Raw genomic sequence first — 21,217 nt, 5'->3', positions numbered from 1 at the left:
GGGGGATCGCTGGTCATTGGTTAAGAAGACTGGGACTCTTCAAGTTTACAGTGATTAATGTTTACATTTGATTTTTATGAAATTAGAATGTTTTGTGGTAAATTTAACACAAACTCTCCTTAGTGGAAGCCTTAGAGTTTTAGTTATCACAGTTTAAAAATAGAAAAGGCAAGTCTTTTTTTTTTCCTTTTAAAACTAAAATTACATATTTAATTTGAAGTAGGCCTCAAATGGACCATTTTAAAATGGCTTTAAAATGAGATATGAAGTGTATTAGGCACTGCTTAACTTTTCTCTGGCATTGTAAAATAGGTCAAAGTGAATTTAACATACATTATAAGCTCTAATAAGAGATTTAAAACTAAATCTTTATTTTTTGGGGAAAATAGCTACAATCTGAAGGGCATTTATTTCAAAGCTGTCGTTCCTGGTGTTAATTAATATCTAGTAGCTTCAGATCAAGTACTTGTTTCAGATAGATGTTTACGGCATTGTTTCCTTTTTAGTTCTCATTTGTATGTCTATTTAACTCTTAAGAGTTTAAAATATTTCACTCTTTACTTGCCTTGTTTAGCTGTATTTCACTTTAAGACTGTTTTGGTTGGTGAAATATATATTTAAGTTTTCTCCTAACATGTTTAATTTCAACTTTTTTTTTTTCTTTCTTTCTTAGCTTGTTACATATTTTCTCATGTAATTGTGATTTGGGTTCAGGAAAGAACACTTGTATTTTGTATCTTATCTTCTCCTAGCTATGAGACTTCTAGCCTTAAGATTATGGGGCCTAATTGATTCTTGGTTTTCAAGATAAAGATTGGAATTCTTGTGGATTTTGGAGTGGCACTGTAGCCATTACAGCTAGGAATGTTGGAGAGGCAATGTCTGCATTGGAGAGCCATTAGAATAGATGATATGGGGCTTCTTTCCAACTCTACAGTTTAGGATTATATTGAAACACTTCATTTGATTAATGATGACACTAACATTTTTTAATTATTAAGAATATTTTTATTAAACAAAGTAAAACTGCAAAAATAAATATGTGCCTTTTCCCTAAAGGCCACTGTTTCAAAGTGCCATTTTATCCCTGGCTTGAGAATCGTCTATTTTGCTTTGGAAGGTCTTTCAGGAAAACTTGAACACTCTTGTCAGGTGGGAGTAGTAAAGGTGAATATGTATGCAAAACATTAGCAATGGCATTTAGAAGATGATGCCCAGGACCACCAGTTGCAGGTCCAGGTGGATTAATAAGAGAAACAGCTGTAGAACAGGGATTCACACCTGTTTTTGGGTGTGGCTCCTCGGGAAGGTTGAATAGTGGCACATTTTTAGCTTGTTTTATCTTTCCGGTTGAATCTCAAGGCTTCATATCACAAAGCGGAGTGTTTTGCTGTTGGAAAAGCTGAATGAAATTTTGCTTCTAGATATTTAACAAAAAGTTCTGAAAAAGAACCTTCATGCACAACTGCTGTATTGGTTTCAGAGCTGAATCAGTTTGTTCACGTTTTCTTTCTGGTTCAGAGGTGGCAGCAATTGAATCAATCTCTGGTGATCTTTCTCTCTTTCTCGGTGGTTCTAATTGTTGCTCCTTTTTCCTGCATTGATTTTCTCAGCCCTTGAAGCCCTTCTGGGAGCAATTTAGAAGACTCACTGAGTTCATCAGATTTCATTGCCTTCAGAGAGACTGCATTCTGTGGTCATTGACCCAGTGGAGGGCTGTGGTGAAATAAGCTCAGACTGACCTAAAAGAGCAGAGCTACCTTACACTGAGCTGAATTAATGCTGATTCCTTTTCCAAACGTTGGTTGTTTTCAATGAGATTGTTACCTTGGTTTAAGCTACTCCGTCTCATTATTTTATTTTCAGCAGCAGACAGTGCTTGTTGCACTCAGTGATTCTTCCACAAATGTACTTTGGGGAAAAACTTTTTTCTTTTTTGTCACACTATTTTGCTTTGTAACATCAGGCTTCAATTCACATTCTTCAGCTGTTTTCCTTTTCCTCATTCTTCTCGTCTTGTTCTCTTCTTGAAACATCTCTCATTTTGTACAGAAAGTAATTTTTTCTTGAGGGATTTAATTCTGATTTAAAGTCCTTTGGTCTTTTTCGTGAACTGTTTTGTTGGTGTTTTTTTTTTTCTGTTTGTAGAATTTGAATAGATTTTTGCATATCATGAATTTTAGATTTTGTGATATTTAGAGAACTTTCTCAGATTCCCCAGCCACCCTGCTGTAACAGATTTTAAAGTTATTCAATTTTTTCTTCATATTCATTTATTTATGATACCTATCCCTTACTTATTCTACTTTTTGTTTGTAAACATTCTGCAGTATTGCCATTTCAAATTGATGTTCATCAGTATACTTGTTTTGCTTCTGTTTAAGTTTCTTGACGGTTTATTGGAATTTGTAGAATTCATGGTGATCATAGATTTTGGCTGTGGAAGTCTGAACAAAGCACCTCCAATGACTAACTTCAGCCTCAAGTATTACAGATTTATTTGACAGTTTATTTCCTTGTGATGAAATCAGGTTAGGAAAGTCCATGTCATCTCCATTGTAAGTTGAACCATGAAGGTTGATGTCATCACCACTGAAGGTGATGCAGGGGTGATGGTACAAGGCCAGCTCCAGATTTCTCACTGAGTGGCTGACTGCAGCTTCTGCACCTTGTTCTTTAACACGACCTGTCTTCCTTCCAGAAGTTTGATTTCCAAGTCTTTTTGTTGTAGTTGATGTCAGAAAAGAGCATTTTTGTTGCTTTATTTGAAGCTCTCACGTTTCATACTCCTGTTCTAGTCACCACAGAGAGTTTCAGGTCTCTCATTCTCTGCTCTTGAAATTGCCTGAGTGGCTTCCACCTCCTTCTTCTTAGAGTCAAGTGTTTCTTCCTCTCTTTTTAAAAAATATATTTTTATTAACTTCAGAGAGGAAGAGAGAGATGGAAACATCAATGATAAGAGAGAAGCATTGATTGGCTACCTCGTGCATGCCCCACACTGGGGATCTAGCCCGAAACCTGGGCATGTGCCCTGACTGGGAATCGAACCGTGACCTCCTGGCTCATAGGTCGATGTTCAACCATCTGAGCCACGCCAGCCAGGCTCTTCCTCTTCTTTTTTATTTTATTATTTCATCAACACCTCTTTTGTGAAGTTAGAGATATGTCTCTGAATGGAGCCACAGTGCTGCCCACTTGCCCCAGGGAATGGCCTTAGCCAGAGCCAAGGCCACCAAACATAGGACTGACCTGATCCGCCTGCTAAAGGGGGCTCCTCTGTCCCAGTGACTATTTCCACTCCACAAACATAGACTCTACTGTCACTATGGCCACTACGAAGGCATTGCCTTTAAACACTCCCTACACGAAGGCAAACAGAAAATACACATTCCCTTCGACTTTTTTGTCACACAGCTCATGTTGTCCTGCAGCTTGTGATTTCCACACCATTTTTATTTTTTATTTTTATGTTTACATTTGGGGTAGAATTCACACAGTGACACATTCATCTTAAGAGCACAAATGGGTGATATTGGATAGATATCTGTGCCTACGTATTGAATCCTACACTATTGATGTTTTAATTGCCATTTATAATGTCCACTACTCCAGAGTTGTGATTGTGATAGTAGTTTCAGGGTCACCCTACATGATGGGCTTGCGAGGCTTGCTTAGATCACTGACCTAGGAATTGATAAAGTAGGGAGCACATTTGCTATGTTTGTAGATGACACCAGATTGGAAGATATGGTGGTTAGAATTGGGAGGAATTAAAGTGAGTGTCTTAAAATTTAAACAGAACAGCCCTGGCCGGGTGGGTTTGATTCTCATTCAGGACACATACCTAGATTGTTGGTTCGATCCCTGGTCAGGGCATGTATGAGAGGCAAACCCTTTTTTTTATTTTTACATTTTTAAAAATATATTTTTATTGATTTCAGAGAGGAAGGGAGAGGGAAAAAGAGAGATAGAAACATCAATGATGAGAGAGAGTCATTGATTGGCTGCCTCCTGCATATCCCCTACTGGGGATCAAGCCCGCAAACCAGACATGTGCCCTTGACTGGAATCGAACCTGGGACCCTTCAGTCCACAGGCCGACGCTCTATCCACTGAGCCAAACCAGTTAGGGCAAGGCAAACCTATTGATGTTTTTGTCTCACATAGATGTTTCTCTCTCTGCCTCCCTCCCCCTTCCTCTCTCTAAAGTCAGTGGGTAAGTTAGCATTGTGTTCAGATTTTTAACTGAAGCAATGAAATCTAAGGTCAAATAGAATGTTATTTCTGGCAATAGGACTCAAGGAATTGGTATAAAATGGCAAAGGACTTAACTGTAGTAAATTATAGTGGAAAATTGTCTACTAGACTATAGTTATATTAAGACTATAGTTATAATGACCTTAATGGTATTTTCATTTCAATAGGAGCAATGAAGTACCAAGACTCTTATTTTTTTTTTTTTTTTTTTTTAACCTCTGTCTCATTGTAAGGAAGTTTAATGATGTTTAAGAGCTCACTTTCTGGAGTTATACTTTCTGGGTTTCAATCTGGGTTCTACTAAATTACTCTTCTCATGGTCGGATTATGTAACTGTTTCCTAGTCTATAAAAGGAATAAATGATAGTGCCTGCCTTATGCAGTGTGTTCTGCAGACTAAGTTACAATGAATGTAAAGTTCTTAGCTCAGGGATTGGCCCATAGTAAGTATTTAAATGCTGTTGTTTATTTTAGAGGTTCTAAAATTAGGGTAATGTGTTACGGGTATCAGAATATTTTTTATCATAAAACCAAGAAGTTTTAAAAATTAGATGTTCTGAGCTATCATTTCAGTCACTTTTGAAATCTTTCTCTTTCATATGGCAGAATTTTCAGTCACGTTACTGAGTACTATTAGTGAAAACTGGATACCTGTAAATGGAAACTTTGTTTAACAGCGTTTTCTTTTCTTTCTTTTTTTTTTTACTTTTTTTTATTGAGGTATTATATGTGTACATATCTTACCATTACCCCCCCACCCCACACCCACACATGCCCTCACCCCCCAGAGTTTTGCATCCATTGTTTATGCTTATATGCATGCATACAAGTCCTTCGTTTGATTTCTTATCTCCCCCCCCTCCCTAACTTTCCCCCTGTAATATGAAAGTCTGTTTGTTGCTTTACTGTCTCTGTATCTATCTTTTTGTTCATCAGTTTATAATGTTCTTTATTATCCATAAATGAGTGAGATCATGTGGTATTTTTCTTTCATTGACTGGCTTATTTCACTTAGTATAATATTCTCCAATTCCATCCAGGTTGCTTCAAATGATGAGAATTCCTTCTTTTTTATGGCAGCATAGTATTCCATTGTGTAGATGTACCACAGTTTTCTGATCCAGTCATCTGCTGACGGGCACCTAGGCTGTTTCCAAATCTTAGCTATTGTAAATTGTGCTGCTATGAACATAGGGGTGCATATATCCTTTCTGATTGGTGTTTCTAGTTTCTTCGGATATATTCCCAGGAGTGGGATTACTGGGTCAAATGGGAGTTCCATTTTCAGTTTTTTGAGGAAACTCCATACTGTTCTCCACAGTGGCTGCACCAGTCTGCATTCCCACCAGCAGTGCACGAGGGTTCCTTTTTCTCCGCATCCTCGCCAACACTTGTCGTTTGTTGATTTGTTGATGATAGCCATTCTGACAGGTGTGAGATGGTACCTCATTGTTGTTTTGATTTGCATCTCTCGGATAATAAGTGACTTTGAGCATGTTTTCATGTGTCTCTTGGCCTTCCTTCTGTCTTCTTTTGAAAATATTCTGTTTAGGTCCGTTGCCCATTTTTTTATTGGATCATTTATCTTCCTTTTATTAAGTTGCATAAGCTGCCTGTAGATGTTGGAGATTAAACCTTTATCAGTGCTAGCATTTGCAAATATGTTCTCCCTTGCAGTGGGCTTTCTTGTTGTTTTGTTGATGGTTTCTTTTGCTGTAAAAAAGCTTTTTATTTTGATGTAGTCCCATTTGTTAATTTTCTCTTTAGCTTCCATTGCCCTAGGGGCAGTGCCAGTGAAGAAGTTCTTTTGGCATATATCTGAGATTTTGTTGCCTGTGGATTCCTCTAAACAGCGTTTTCTTTATTCTAACTTAAAATAGTTGATTTCATCCTTTTCTGTTGTAGCCCTCAATCATACAATCACTAGGATCCAGAACTCAGAACACGGAGATAACAAAATCAGACACTGAAGGTAAAACAAAATGTAAGTGTTTCAATAAAATCTTCATATTAGGAATGAAACATATTCAGAATTTTATTATTATATTTGTTGAAGGCATTTGTCAACACCATACCACTTGATCATTGTATTAAATCCTGCTAGCTATAGGTATCATGAGGTCAAAGATTTTAATATGCTTTGTTCACTGATGTTCTACCCTGACAGAACTGTGCCTAGAGCATAGCAGGAACTTTGTAAGCAGTTGAATGAATGATTAATGAAATTGTTACTTAATTTCACATATGGTATTGGCTGAAATTATTAAATTCATTTTTATAGTTTCTAGTATACATTTCTTTGCACTAGATAGAAACAACTATTTGTGGAAAGAATCAATGTATATAAGTTATATTATTTACATTCTTTATTTTAGCTAAGGAATATTGTAGAGCATTATTTGCCTATGAAGGTACTAATGAAGATGAACTTACTTTTAAAGAGGGGGACATAATCCACTTGATAAGTAAGGTAAGATCTTTCTCTGGTTTGAAAATCATGTGTAATTTATTCATAGAAACATTTTTTCAGTATTCTTATATTCCCCCTGGCAGCGCGCTTGCGTGCGTGCGTGCGTGCGTGCGTGTGTGTGTGTGTGTGTGTGTGTGTGTGTGTATTTAGGAAACTTTGTCTTTGTTATAATTGATATTATTGGGATTTATTTTTACTGTCATGTTGCGTTTTTCTTTAACCTTAACCCACCTTCAGGTTTCTGTTCTTACTTTCTCTTTTACCTCATCCCATTTTATTTGAACCTACTGTTTGTTGTATTGTTTCTAATATATATTAAAAAAAAAACCCACAAGGAATAATGAGGAAACAATTTAAATGTCCCTCAACATGTAAAAATTATACAGTGAAAAGTTGTGCAGCTAAACAGTATTATTGGGATGTAGGCAAATCCTATAATTAGTCTTTGTAAGAGAGCAAAATTATAAATATTTTGTTTTTGGTGTAATATCTTTGAATCATTTTTGAAATTTATTTCTATTGTTTTAAATTAATGACCAGCTGGTTCACTGTATGCCATTTTGAATATTCATACAGTTTGGACTAATTTCTCATGGAAGGATGGCATTTGGACGGAATTGAAGAAGAGCTTGTTAATTTCTAAACCAAATGAATAATGTGATTGATATTAAGTATTAAAATGTTAGGAAGAATGTTTAGTAAGATACAGTTTGGAAATTCATATTCTCTTTTTCACCCTCCTCTCCTACTTTTCTTTTTCCTTTCTCCTCCCCAAGAATTTTTTATCCTTGTAAATTAAATTTAAAACACTTAACTTATAAACCCAACTTTATAACTACTGCTAGAAGCAATATTGAGGAATATACTTTATTAGGATGATCTCATGATGTGTTTAGGTATTTCTTTCTCTTGTAAAAATAATGGGATTCAATAATTTCTATAATTTTTTACTTATTTAAAGATAACCCTTATTATCTTAATTATTCTTCATGTTGAATTTTAGGAGACTGGAGAAACTGGCTGGTGGAAGGGTGAACTTAATGGTAAAGAAGGAGTATTTCCGGACAATTTTGCTGTTCAGATAAATGAACTGGATAAGGACTTTCCAGTAAGCTTTATTTTTCAATGATGATATAGTATAAAGAACCTTTTATCAGTATTTTTTAAAAAACAGGATTTTTACATTGTTACTGAATACTGTTATGAGGATATTTTAGATTCATATCTTCAAGTAACTTATTTGAATTATAGTAAAAACAAAACAATATTTCAGTTCTGTGCTTTATTCCTGGTTTTCTTTCCCCACTGATAATATTGGAGAGTAACCTTTGACTCATTACTTTTTTTTATTTTTAATATTTTCTATTGATTTCGGAGGGGAAGGGAGAGGGAGAGAGAGAGAGAAACATTAATGATGAGAGAGAATCATTGATCGGCCGCCTCCTGCATTCCCCCCGCTAGGGAACGAGCCTGCAACCTAGGCATGTGCCCTGACTGGGAATCAAACCGAGATCTCCTCGTTCATAGGTGAATGCTCAACCTCTGAGCCATACCAGCTGGGCTTATTACTTTATTATAATTAAGTGGGAAGGGAGTCAGAGGTGGTGGAGATGGGAAAAGCAGTGGGGGGAGAGGGATACCTGTAATAATGTCAACATTAAAAGTTTTTTTTAAAGGACAGAAAAGTAACACACACACATCTTTTAATGTGGAAACAGATACCCTTAATAAATTATTAAAAAAAATATTACATGCAGTGGAAAAAGAAAAAGACAGAAAGCTGGCCATACTAGTTAGATAAATTAGCACTTAGCTGGAAGGCATTATATTTTTATTTAATTTGTTGAGAATAAGGCAATGTAGATCTTACTGTTCCTCTGTCAGTTCATTTTTTGGTAGGATAAAAAGCAGTCTTTGCCTCCTTGTAGGATTTAATATATCTATTTTATTTCTCACGGTGAATAAAGTGAATCTGAGTTTCATCAGTCATCTTTTGTTTTTGTGCACCTTGATCCCTTCTTCCCCCCATGGAGTGATGGACCTAATTGAGTTTTAAAAATATATAGGGAGAAAGGGAGTTAGAGTGCAGATACACAGCAAGGCAGTCTACCACATTTGATTTAAGCAATGCAGAACTCTCTGATCTTTTCAGTCTTTCATTTAGTTAAGTAAATTACCAGAGGTTACTCTGTGGAGGCTCACACTGTTTGAGACCCTTCCTTAGCTGGATTTGATTCACTATTGATTCAGCCTCCAGTGTGCTTTATTTTTATACTTTTTTTTCCTGCTTACTGAATTTAGGGAGAGAAAGAAACATCAATTTGTTGTTCGATTAATTTATGCATTTATTGGTTGATCCTTGTATGTGCCCTGACTAAGGATTGAACTTGCAACCTTAGTGGAGATAATGCTCTAATCCACTGAACTACCTAGCCAGGGCCTTTTCTTAATGAATACCTTTTTTTTTTTTTTTTGGTCTTTTATTGGATGCTTATACCCTGTTGATTATTAGTTATTTTAAATTTGGAAAAACCAAATTCACATACTTAGAAAGGTGCCTCGAGTTTTTTAACTTATTAGGTAAATCCTTCTAAATCTAAGAGAATTTTAATAAATTAAGGAAAGACATACCTTTGCTGTTGTCTTCTTTTTGAGTGTTCTGAAGAATCAAGAATGAAAGCTACATATATTTACTAGCTGCTCTTTTTTGTTGTTTAAACAATGAGTATTTCTTTCCCTTCCCCTGCCACCCCTCCCCACCCAAGTGTCAACTGCTACACACAGTGAAATGGTACATAGGACTCTTAAACTACCGGAGGCAGGACAGAACAGTTTTGCTCTTCAAGAATTTGTAGGTTTATCTAACACTGATAAATTTTGAATTTTGATCAAGGAGGTATTATAATAGAATAAAATTTTCTCCATGACCTTTTGTGTCGTTGTTAGGATTTTATTTTATAATTTGCAGGTAGGGGTTGAGAGATGTTCATATAATTTTGATTTTTAATGATCAGAATTTATTTTAAGTATATTTAATATGTAAGTATTTAACTGTTTTCACCATTATTATTTTAATAGAAACCAAAGAAACCACCACCTCCTGCTAAGGGTCCAGGTATGTAAGAAAACTGTTTTTTAGTTTGCTATTCTCATATCTTTAAATTCTAAAATGGTGAAATTTGGTTTTATGTACACCATTTATTTTTATTAGCAAAAAAAGTATGTGCTCTGTATCAATTTTTAGAAATATATAGAAACTGAGTGTTCACATGCATTAATATCTGTTAGTATTTTTCAACAGATATTAAACAAGGTATATGAAATAGGAATGTTGAAAAATAATTTATATAGTTTAGTTCTATGTCATTTTTATTAAGAGAATTGACTAAGTTAACCCTTTGCACTCGCTTGCTTTTTTCTCAATTCCTGCTACCGATGCTAACCGTGTCGAGTCACACTCGACATCTGAGTGCAAAAGGTTAAGATCTGCTGAAAAACTTAATATATATTGACCTGACAAATTATTTTTTCTGTCTATTCAGATGAAATCCATTTTTTTAAGTCTCAAACAAATACTGATTTTTTATGTACTCTTCCTTAAGAGAGTGTGTTAGGGATTAAAGAAACTAGAAGAGTTTATTTTTTAAAACTGTTGAATTAAACAAACCTAGAAGAATTTTCCAGAGTTGATGTTTTATAATCTGGGTCTTTGTCTATGTCTGTGAATTTCAAAGCATCCAACTTCTGATGTTGATAAATACAGTACAATTTTTTTCTGAAAGATCTGCTCTTTTTAGAATAATGCAAGTCCTTTCCTGCTCAATAGTTTTAGCTTTTTATCTGCTGACCTAATCCCAGACCATGGAAAACACAAAAATAACTTTTATATAAGATAGTGTTGGAGGCTTTTTAGACACTAGTTAAATTGGTCCTACAAAGTTAATTAAAATCTTCTATGTATATAAAAGGCTAATATGCCAAGTGTCCCCTTGGGAGTTCAGCCAGGAGTTCGATCGCTCCCTATGACGTTCACTGACCACCAGGGGGCGGTGCGGAATGAAGGAAGGACCTGGCCGGCAGCTGGAAGGCCCCGATCGGCCCTGATTGCCGGCCAGGCCTAGGGAACCTACCTGTGCACAAGTTTTGTGCACCGGGCCTCTAGTTATCCATAGATATAATAGAGAAATATGCTAATTAACTGGGACACCATAACGGGTCAACTGGACAGAAGGAGGTTGGGAGCGGGGCGGCAGGGGCCTCCATGCGTCTGCGCTGGGGAAGGGCCTGATCAGCAGCAGCCGCGGCTGCTTCCAGGGCCGGAGAGGGAGGCAGGGCCAGACCGGCAGCGGCCACGGCTGCTGCGGGGCCTGGAGAGCGAAGCAGGGCCGGACCGACGACTTGAGGGTGGGCGACACCGCACGATTTCGAATCACGCGCTGGGCTCCTAGTATAAAATAAAACACTTTAATTCCACAGTTGCAGTAGCAGCATTTCAAGTCTCAACAGTCAATATCAGACAGCACAGCAATAGAATATTTCCATCATTGTAGTTCTCTGGACAATGGTGGTGTAGAGGACATGAATACCTTCATTTGACAAAAAAAAGAACTGAGATTACAGAGTTATTACTTACTCATGCTAACAGTGGGAGGTTTAGCATTAAATTGAGCCTAGTGATTCTGCTTTATTGTTCTTTCTGTTGAACCATGTTTTCATCTGATATTATTTCTAAATGAACCCTTACTTTACTAAAATTGTTTTTGTGCTCTAAAATGATTTTTTTTAAGGTATGAACTTTGTTTTTTTCCCTTAGCCCCAAAGCCTGAGCTGATATCTACAGAGAAAAAGTATTTTCCTGTAAAGCCTGAAGAAAGAGGTGTGCTTAATATTTCCACTTCAAAAAAATATAGCTTTCTTTTGTTGTCGCTCCACACTGAGCCATTTACATTGATATTTAATAAATGTTTAGTATTTACTTTGCAATGTTTAGTGTTTTCTGAGAGGAATAGTTTGTCAAGATCCATAAGAAGTTAAGATTTTACTCAAACTGACCCCAATTTATATCCATTAAAATGTTAAACCATTTTTTAGTAAGGGTATAGTATTTATTCATAGTTATTTCAAATAATGTATAAGAAAACTAAGCATAAACATTCATACTTTTATTATTTTTATATTGCCCCAGTTGAGAAACATTTTTAAAATATATCTTAGGGTTATTTAAAACATGGAATTGATTAATTATGTATTGTTTAATTTTCACTTCACTTGTCATGTAATCTTGAACATTATTTAGGATACCTGTATGTATTTTGTTAAAAAACATTACTTCAACTCAGCCAGTGTGGCTCAGTGGTTGTGCATCCACTTATGAACCAGGAGGTCCCAGTCAGGACACATGTCCAGGTTGCAGGCTCAATCCACAGTGTGGGTCATGCAGGAGGCAGCCGATCAATGATTCTCTCTCATCATTGATGTTTCTATTCCCCCTCCTTCTCTAATATCAATAAAAATATATTTTATTTTATTTATTTTTATTTTTTATTTTTTTTTAATTTCTTTATTGATTAAGGTATCACATATTTGTCCTCGTCCCCCCATTCCCATCCCACACCCCCCTCCCCACACATGCCCCCACCCCCCTGTTGTCCTTAACCGCTGGTTAGGCTCATATGCCTGCACGCAAGTCCTTTGGTTGATCTCTCCCTTTACCCCCACCCTTCCTTACCCTCCCCCTGAGGCCCGACAGTCTGATCCATGCCTCCTTGTTTCTGGGTCTGTTCTTGTTCATCAGTCTATGTTGTTCATTATTTCCCCTAGATGAGTGAGATCATGTGCTATTAGAAATACACTTATAAGAACCGAAAATGAGACAAGCAATAATGGTTATGGTGACAGGCAAGTGAATCAGTGTGTAGTGAGTTTCTTTCTGGGCCAACAGTTCTTTTGAGACCCAATTTCAATGTCCAACAGTTCCTTATGTGTACATGTCAGCACTGACATTTCAGTTCTGGATAGTGGACAAATGGTGGTAATGCAGGTCCGACTCTGTCCGGTTTGGTCCTGGGCAATCTGCAGTGATGCACAGCTGCTAACTGCTAGTATGGGAAGGCCACATCCGCGTCTTCCGTCTCTGGACTGCTTCTCTTCTGTCTTCATGGCTGGAGTAGTCCTGTCGATTCCTCTCTTGCTGGAATCCACATGGTCTCGGAGTTGTTTTCTGAAAATATACAAACATATTCTCGACCAAAGGTTAATAAAGGAATATTTTCTATAAATTTGACTGGGGATCCTTTTTCAATTTTTGCCCAAATGATTTTCCTCTGGCTTGTTTTGTCACCTTGTGTGTTTTTCATGGGTGTCTTGCTTTTAGTCTTACAATTAATTTTCTAAAGTATTAATTTTCTAGATGTAATTTACTTACAGGATATTTTTCCTTACATGGTATTCCTCTACTATCCCCTCCTTTTTTGATTTAAATGTTAGGAGGCTTTTGAAAATTTTATAATGTATTCTTGATGGCTTTTAAATTTTAATTTTTTGCACTATAATATTACTGTTTTAGGTTCATTATATGGTGCACACTTTTATCATGAGATGAAGTACCAATAAAAATTTTAGTTGACTCTTTAGGAACACCTTTTTGTCTGATACAATTAATTTTTCAACTCAGCCAGTGTGGCTCAGTGGTTGTGCATCCACCTATGAACCAGGAGGTCCCAGTCAGGACACATGTCCAGGTTGCAGGCTCAATCCACAGTGTGGGTCATGCAGGAGGCAGCCGATCAATGATTCTCTCTCATCATTGATGTTTCTATTCCCCCTCCTTCTCTAATATCAATAAAAATATATTTTTTAAAAAAAAAAGCAAAAAACATTACTTCATTACTTACTTTGTATGGTTACTATTAGTTTGTAGAATATAACTCCTTTGTACAGAAAGATCTGGAATGGTTATGGTTATAGCTAGTAGATGAGGCTATATGTACCTGCAAAAACATGAATACTGTTTTAGAATGGTTTTGTTTCTACTGCCTTTCTTTGTTTCTTACCTAACGTGTGACTGACCTCTTTTAACTGATTTCTCCTACTTTAGTTCCTTGTCTTGCTTATATTTTACATCTTTACAGAATTCATTTTTTTAGTAGACTATTTTTTAAAACAGTTTTTTTTTAATTTATTGATTTGAGAGAGAGAAAGAGAATTGATTTGTTGTTCTACTTATTTATGCATTCATTGATTGATACTTGTATGTGCCCTGTCTTGGGATTGAACCTGAAACCTTGGCTTATTGGGGCAATGCTCTAACCAACTGAGCAACCCATCCAGGGCTTAGAACAGTTTTAGAGTTAAGCAAAATTGAATAGAAGGCACAGAGTTCCCATATACTAATTACCTGCACACATGTACAAACTTCCCCACTATCAACATCTCCACCAGAGTGGTACGGTACTACATTTGTTATAATCATTTCACCTCCATTGACACATCATTGCCATCCAAAGATTATAGTTTTCATTAGGGTTCATTCCTGGTGTACATTTTACAAATTTTGACAAATGTGTAATTTGGTAAATGTACATTTTTTAAAAATATATTTTTATTGATTTCAGAGAGGAAGGGAGAGGGAGAGAGAGATAGAAACATCAATGATGAGAGAGAATCATTGATTGGCTGCCTCCTGCACGCTCCCCACTGGGTATCGAGCCCGCAACCTGGGCATATGCCCTGACCAGGAATCGAACCGGCGACCTCTTGGTTCCTGGGTCGATGCTCAACCACTGACCTACACCCGGCTGGGCATGTACATTTTTAATATCATACAAAATAGTCTCGCTGCCCTAAAAATCCTGTGGGAGAGGCCTTTTCATTTCTTCCTGCTCCAAATTCCTGACAGCCACTGATCTTTTCATTTTCTCCATAGTTTTGCTTTTTTCAGAATGTCATATAGTTATAATCATACAGTGTGTAGTTTTTCACATTGGCTTCTTTTACTTTGTAATATGTCTTTAAAGTTCCTTCAAGTCTTTCAGAGTTTAATTGCTCATTTCTTTTTAGTGCTGATTAATATTCTATTATCCGGGGCTGTTTACCTACTAAAGGGTTGCTTCCAGCTTTGGCAGTTATGAATAAAGCTGCCCTTCACATCTCCTTGCAGGTTTTTGTGTATATATATGTTTTCATTACACCAGGTTAAATACCAAGGAGTGTGATTGTTAGATCATATGGTAAGAGTACACTGAGTGGCCAGATTATTATGATCTCTGAACGCATAATAATCTGGCTACTCAGTGTATATCCTATATCAGGGGTCCTCAAACTTTTTAAACAGGGGGCCAGTTCACTGTCCCTCAGACCGTTGGAGGGCCGGACTATAGTTTAAAAAAAACTATGAACAAATTCCTATGCACACTGCACATATCTTATTTTGAAGTAAAAAAACAAAACGGCAAAAACACCCGCATGTGGCCCGCGGGCCGTAGTTTGAGGATGCCTGTCCTATATAATAAAAGGCTAATATGCAAATTGTCCCCTCCACCAGGAGTTCAACCAGCAGGCAGGCTGGCCAACCCCCTATGTCCCCTCCCCCTGGCCAGGCTGGCTGGACCACACCCATGCACGAATTCATGCACCAGGCCTCTAATATACAAACACACACACACACACACACACACATATATATTCTGAGTGGCCAGATTATTATGCATTCAGAGATCATAATAATCTGGCCACTCGGTATATGTTTTGTTTTATAAGAAACCACTAAACTGTCTTCCAAAGTGTGTACCATTTTGCATTCCCACCAACAGTGATTGAGAGCTTCTATTGCTCAATATTCTGTCCAGTATTTGGTATTGTTGAGAACTGATTCCAAATTATATATATATATATTTTAAAAATATATATATTTTATTGATTTTTTACAGAGAAGAAGGGAGAGAGATAGTTAGAAACACCGATGAGAGAGAAACATGATCAGCTGCTTCCTGCACATCTCCTACTGGGGATGTGCCCGCAACCCAGGTACATGCCCTTGAACCTGGGACCTTTCAGTCCGCAGTCCGACGCTCTATCCACTGAGCCAAACCAGTTAGGGCCCAAATTATATTTTTGTTACCATCTTCTACTACTGTTTTCACTCACTAAATGCAACAACCAAAATCTTTTCCCTGAATATGTTATGCATCTTCATAGCTTTATCTCTTATTCAGTAATTGAGTTTTGTGTGTGTAATGCAAAGCGCTGAGGTTTGGCAAAACCTCAGGGTAACGCTTGCCGATTTTAAAGAAATAACCTGGAGGACTGGCTGTGAAAGAAATGGATTTATTAGGACTACTGGTACGTGCACACCGGGGTTGGCCATGCGGTAAAGCTTTTCCCACTGCACCGGCTACCACTTGTGAAGTTGAGCCATTAAGTCCCATCTGGCCTACAGATAGGCCACACAGGGGGCGGGCGGCCAGTACTATTGTTTTGCTGCCAACCAGACTTTGCCAACACAAGATATTATAGAGCAAAGAAAAAAGAGAAAAACAGAGCCTGCAAGGGGAGGAAGACAGCCACTGTGTGAGATCAAAATACTAGCTGTTTTCTTGATTGAGGAGCTGGCTCATCTCCCAAGGTCTCACAGTCCACTTACTGATGACCTTCACTATATTCCCACAGGGTGGGAGGGGGAGAGGGAGCATGGGAAGGGGCCCATGTTCCCATTTACCATAAAATGTGTAAGATTTCTGTATTCCTTTTTTTTTACATTTGAGAATTTTATTTATGATGTAAAAGTAATTTATCCTATATAATAAAAGGATAATATGCAAATCGACCAAGTGGCAGAACGACCAGTTGCTATTACGCGCACTGACCACCAGGGGGCGGGCAGACAACGCAGGAGCTGCCCCCAGTGTTCAGTGCGTTCCCACAGGGGGAGCGCCGCTTAGCCAGAAGCTGGGCTCACAGCTGGCGAGCACAGTGGCAGTGGCGGGAGCCTCTCTTGCCTTCCCAGCAGTGCTAAGAATGTCCGACTGATGGCTTAGGGGGAGCAGGCCTAAGCTGTCAGTTGGACATCCCCCGAAGGCTCCTGGACTAAGAGAGGTACAGGCAAGGCTGATGGACCTCCCTTCCCCACCCTGAGTGCACAAAGTTCATGCACCGGGACTCTAGTACTTAATAAAAGCATTTCTTTCTTTCTTTTTTTTATTGATTTTAGAGAGGAAGGGAAAGGAAGAGGGGGATAGAAACATCAATGATGAGAGAGAATCATTGATCGGCTGCCTCCTGCATACCCCCAACTGGGGATCGAGCCTGCAACCCAGACATGTGCCCTTGGCCAGAATCAAACCTGGCACCCTTCAGTCCGCAGGCCCACGCTCTATCCATTGAGCCAAACCAACCAGAGCAATAAAAGCATTTCTTAATCTCAGATTAGTTTTTTGTGGTATCACTATTATTAGGTCTGATTTTTGGATCAGTTCATTATAGTACTTGGTTATAATATCTGTCCCTCATGAAACTCATGTACAGATATGTAGAAGTGTGTTGCTGCTTTCATCTACATTATAATATTCCTTTTATAGTCCTCTCCATCAAATAGCAGTTTGTTAAAATTCAGATACTGACTTCCCATATTTTCTGAGATCAGAGAGTTGATGTTATAAACAAAATCAAAGATACTGCTTTTTTACATTTATTTCCTCAGAATCCTGACCACAATGAAGTAGCAAAGACTGAATTTTCCCTCCTGAGTTAAACAACTAGGAAACGACAAAATATTTGACAGTTTCAGATACTGAACAACAAGTAGCATAGGATTGTTATACTGAGAAAAATTTTCACTGAAACAAGTAAGGCAAGCCCTGAAATTATTGCCAGCTTATTGTCTAGAAGCATCTTATAAGCAACAGAAAAGAGGAAGCAGACAGAGCTTAGTTTTTCTGCGGAGTTGAGGAGATTGGAGTTTAGGTAGGCCAAGGCAGCTACAGTGTGGGGGCAGAGTGCCAGATGGCTGTAACTGCATAAGAGAGAGCACTCAGAGGTCCTGTAGAACTTACCATGAGGCTTGCTTTGGCTGAGTACTGAATTACACACATGTGTAAGAGAACTTGGATAGCTGGAGAAATAAGTGCTGAAAAGCATTTGGTGAAGCAATTTCTGGAACTCACAAAAATTTTGTTCCTACAAGCCATAGTGGAAAGAACTAACAAGGCATTAGATAGAATTTCTAAAAGATTATCTCACCTTAGACTAAAGGCTTCTCTGCACCTAGCTTGGAAACAGATGAAACTAATTTTAGAACAAAATTCAATAGAATGTTAAAAAAAAAACAACCTACAGGCATACCTTTTTTATTATTATTATTGTCCTTGGCTTTATTGTGTTTTACAGATGTTGTGTTCTTTTACAAATGGAAGGCAAACTCCTCCACCAGCAAAGATTACAGTTTGCTTTATTGTGATACTTGCTTTATTGTGGCAGTTTGGAACTGAACCCACAATATCACCAAAGAGTATAAAATTCACAATGTCCATTATCTGATTTTTAAAAAATTTACCAGATATGGGGGAAAAAACAGGAGAAAATAGTGACCAATAACTCAAAGAAAAATCATTCCATTTAAGGAGACCCAGAAATGATAAGACATAATGGAAAAAGCAGCAAGGACCTTAAAAGAGCTATTGTAAATGTATCCAGTGTATTCAAGAAAGTGGAAGAAATTTGAACATGATGGTGACAGAAATGGAAAATATAAAAAGAAACCCCAAATTGAACTTTGTGGGTGAAGTATACAATATCTGAAATGAAAACCACTGGATGGAATTACCAGGAGATTGGAGAATAGAGAAGAAAATATTAATGAATTGGAAGATAAAGCAATAGAAACCATCTAAAATGTATAGAAAAGACTAGGGGGGAAAATGAACAGAGCATCAGTGACCTGAGAGACAATATCAGTTGGTTTTACTTATTGATAAAATAAGTAATGGAGAGAAAGTGGGGACAGGAAAAAATATTTGAAGAAGTAGTAGTTGAAAAAATTTTAGATCTGGTGAAAACTATAATCCAAGAAGCTTAATGAATGCCAAGCAGAAGAAACGTAAAAGAAACCACCTTAAGACATATCATAATACATTTGACTAAAGCAGTGACAAAGAAGAGCATAAAATTGGAAAGAAAATAACTGTCAACCTTGAGTTGTCGCCCAGCAAAAATACCTTTCAGGAAATGGAGGCAAAATAAAAACTTTAACACAAAATCTGAGGGAACGCATACCCAGCAGACTGTATGCTACATAGAAAATGTTAAAAGTTATTTTTTGGAGAAGGAAAATGATGCCATGTAGACATTTGGATGTACACCAAGTAATGAGGGAAGCCAGAAATGGTAAATCTATACTGATAAAAGGGTAATATGCTAATTAGGGTGGATGTCTTCCAGACGACCATCTGGATGTCCTTATGGACAAAGCTGCAGCGGCTGCCCGAGGCTCAGGCAAGCCTTGGATGGTGGCTGCCACTGCAAGGGCCAGCCCGAGGCTCAGGCAGCCATGGTGGCCGTCAGTGGCAGCAGCAGCGGGGTGATGGGGGTGGCACCTTACCCTGATCGGCCAGTTTGCCTCCAGCAGAGGGAGGCCAGACTGCGGCTTAGGCTGGGGGCTGAAGCAGAGGCAGTTAGGGGTGATCAGGCCAGCAGAGGGGCAAGGTAGGGGTGATCAAGCCGGCAGGGGGGCAAGGTAGGGGCGATCAGGCCAGCAGGCATGCAGGGGCAGTTAGGGGCGATCAGGCAGGCAGGCAGAGGGGTTAGGGGCCATCAGGCAGGCAGGCAATTAGGAGCCAGCAGTCCCGGATTGTGAGACGGACATCCCCCAAGGGGTCCCAGATTGGAAAGGGTGCAGACCGGCTGAGGGACACCCCCCCATGCACGAATTTTGTGCACCGGGCCTCTAGTATGTAAATAAATAGAAAAGACATTTGTTCTCTTAAAGTCTTAATACCAAAATTTCACTGAAAAGATTTTTTCTTTTTTAAGAGAGTGAAAGGGAGAGAGGGAGGTAGGTAGAGAAGCATCTATGTGAGAGATACATTTATTGGTTGCCTCTTGCACACACTTCGACCGGTGTCAGGATTAAACCTGCAACTAAAACACTTGCCCTTGACTGGGAATTAAACCCATGGCTCGTTGATGGGCAGGCCGATGCTCTAATCACTGTGCAACACAAGTCAGGGCTTCACTGAAAAGATTTTAAAACTTATTTTAATGTGTGGGTTTCAAAGTTTACTTGCAACTATAAGAATTGTTTTATAAGTGAAATAAGACTAATGTATAACAAGAGACAAAACTCTTAATATTTTTCAAAATGTTTTTATTAACTTGACATGACTTTGATAGATTTGTTGCAAAGAATAGGGAAAATGGACTAGGGAAGAGAGCCAGTTTCAATCTGATATTAAATATTGGTATAGGTTAATTAACCCTTTTTAAATAAAAATAGGCATACGTTAAAGTTCTGTCCTTGTTCCACAGTCAACAGAGCAAGCCATTTCAAGCCATGCCAAGTGCCACGTTAGGAGCCTTAGCTTTCTGACAGGAAATACAGTATATTTCACCAGTAAGTGTGTTCCTGACTTTTATCTCTCATGATCCTAATTGCAGAGAAGATATTTTTTGAAAAGCTCTGCTGTGTTGGGGAGGGAGGAAAAGGAGCCACTAGAAGACATGCATCTGATCATCCTACATTTGACTCTTAAGTGAGGATGTTTTTTTCCTTGGGATACTTTTTCAAATCTTAAGAATGGAGTTTAAATCTTCACTGTCTACTCCTTACCCCAAGACACCATGTGTATCTTCTCAGACCTACGTAGCAGTTTTATGCCGCTGATTTTCTCAGAGGTACCTTGAATGCCAGTAATGCTGTGGCTCAGAAGACTAGTACTATCAGCACTTTGGAGTTTAACCTTTTGCACTCAGATGTCGAGTGTGACTCGACACGGTTAGCATCGGTAGCAGGAATCGAGAAAAAAGCAAGCGAGTGCAAAGGGTTAAGTTTTTCTCTTGCTTTTTGGAAAAGCTTTCCTAGATATACCTATCAGTAGTTTATTTCATTCTTGGTGTACTTTCTCATTGTTGGCATGAAATATGTATGACAGGAAGGGATGAACTGATGTTATTTTGGGGTGCCAGGCAGGGAGGTGTATGATAGGATACAACAAAAGCTTTATCCTATATAATAAAAGGGTAATATGCAAATTGACCAAACGGCGGAACGACTGGTCGCTATGATGCGCACTGACCACTAGGGTCAGATGCTCAATGTAGGATCTGCCCCCTAGTGGTCAGTGTGCTCCACAGGGGGAGCACCGCTCAGCTACAAGCTGGGCTGAGGGCTGCTGAGCGCAGCAGCGGTGGCGGAAGCCTCTCCCACCTCCACGGCAGTGCTAAGGATGTCCGATAAGCCCTCAGTAGGACATCCCCTGAGGGCTCCCAGACTGCTAAAGG

General features: G+C 38.2%; 1 protein-coding gene across 1 annotated transcript in view; it reads left to right on the top strand.

Annotated features, from left to right (window-relative positions):
- The window catches only part of CD2AP (CD2 associated protein), a 109,604-nt gene that overhangs the window by 56,757 nt on the left and 31,630 nt on the right, over positions 1-21,217 (top strand). The window contains exons 7-11 of the mRNA XM_079780212.1: positions 6,163-6,241; positions 6,633-6,727; positions 7,731-7,835; positions 9,806-9,842; positions 11,541-11,603. Coding sequence (XP_079636338.1) covers positions 6,163-6,241; positions 6,633-6,727; positions 7,731-7,835; positions 9,806-9,842; positions 11,541-11,603 — 379 coding nt within the window. The remainder of the gene's footprint in view (positions 1-6,162; positions 6,242-6,632; positions 6,728-7,730; positions 7,836-9,805; positions 9,843-11,540; positions 11,604-21,217) is intronic.

Source organism: Cnephaeus nilssonii (assembly GCF_951640355.1).
Source record: "Cnephaeus nilssonii genome assembly, chromosome: 9".
In the NCBI taxonomy this organism is placed as follows: Eukaryota; Metazoa; Chordata; class Mammalia; order Chiroptera; family Vespertilionidae; genus Cnephaeus; species Cnephaeus nilssonii.
This window is presented reverse-complemented; position numbering and strand designations above follow the sequence as displayed.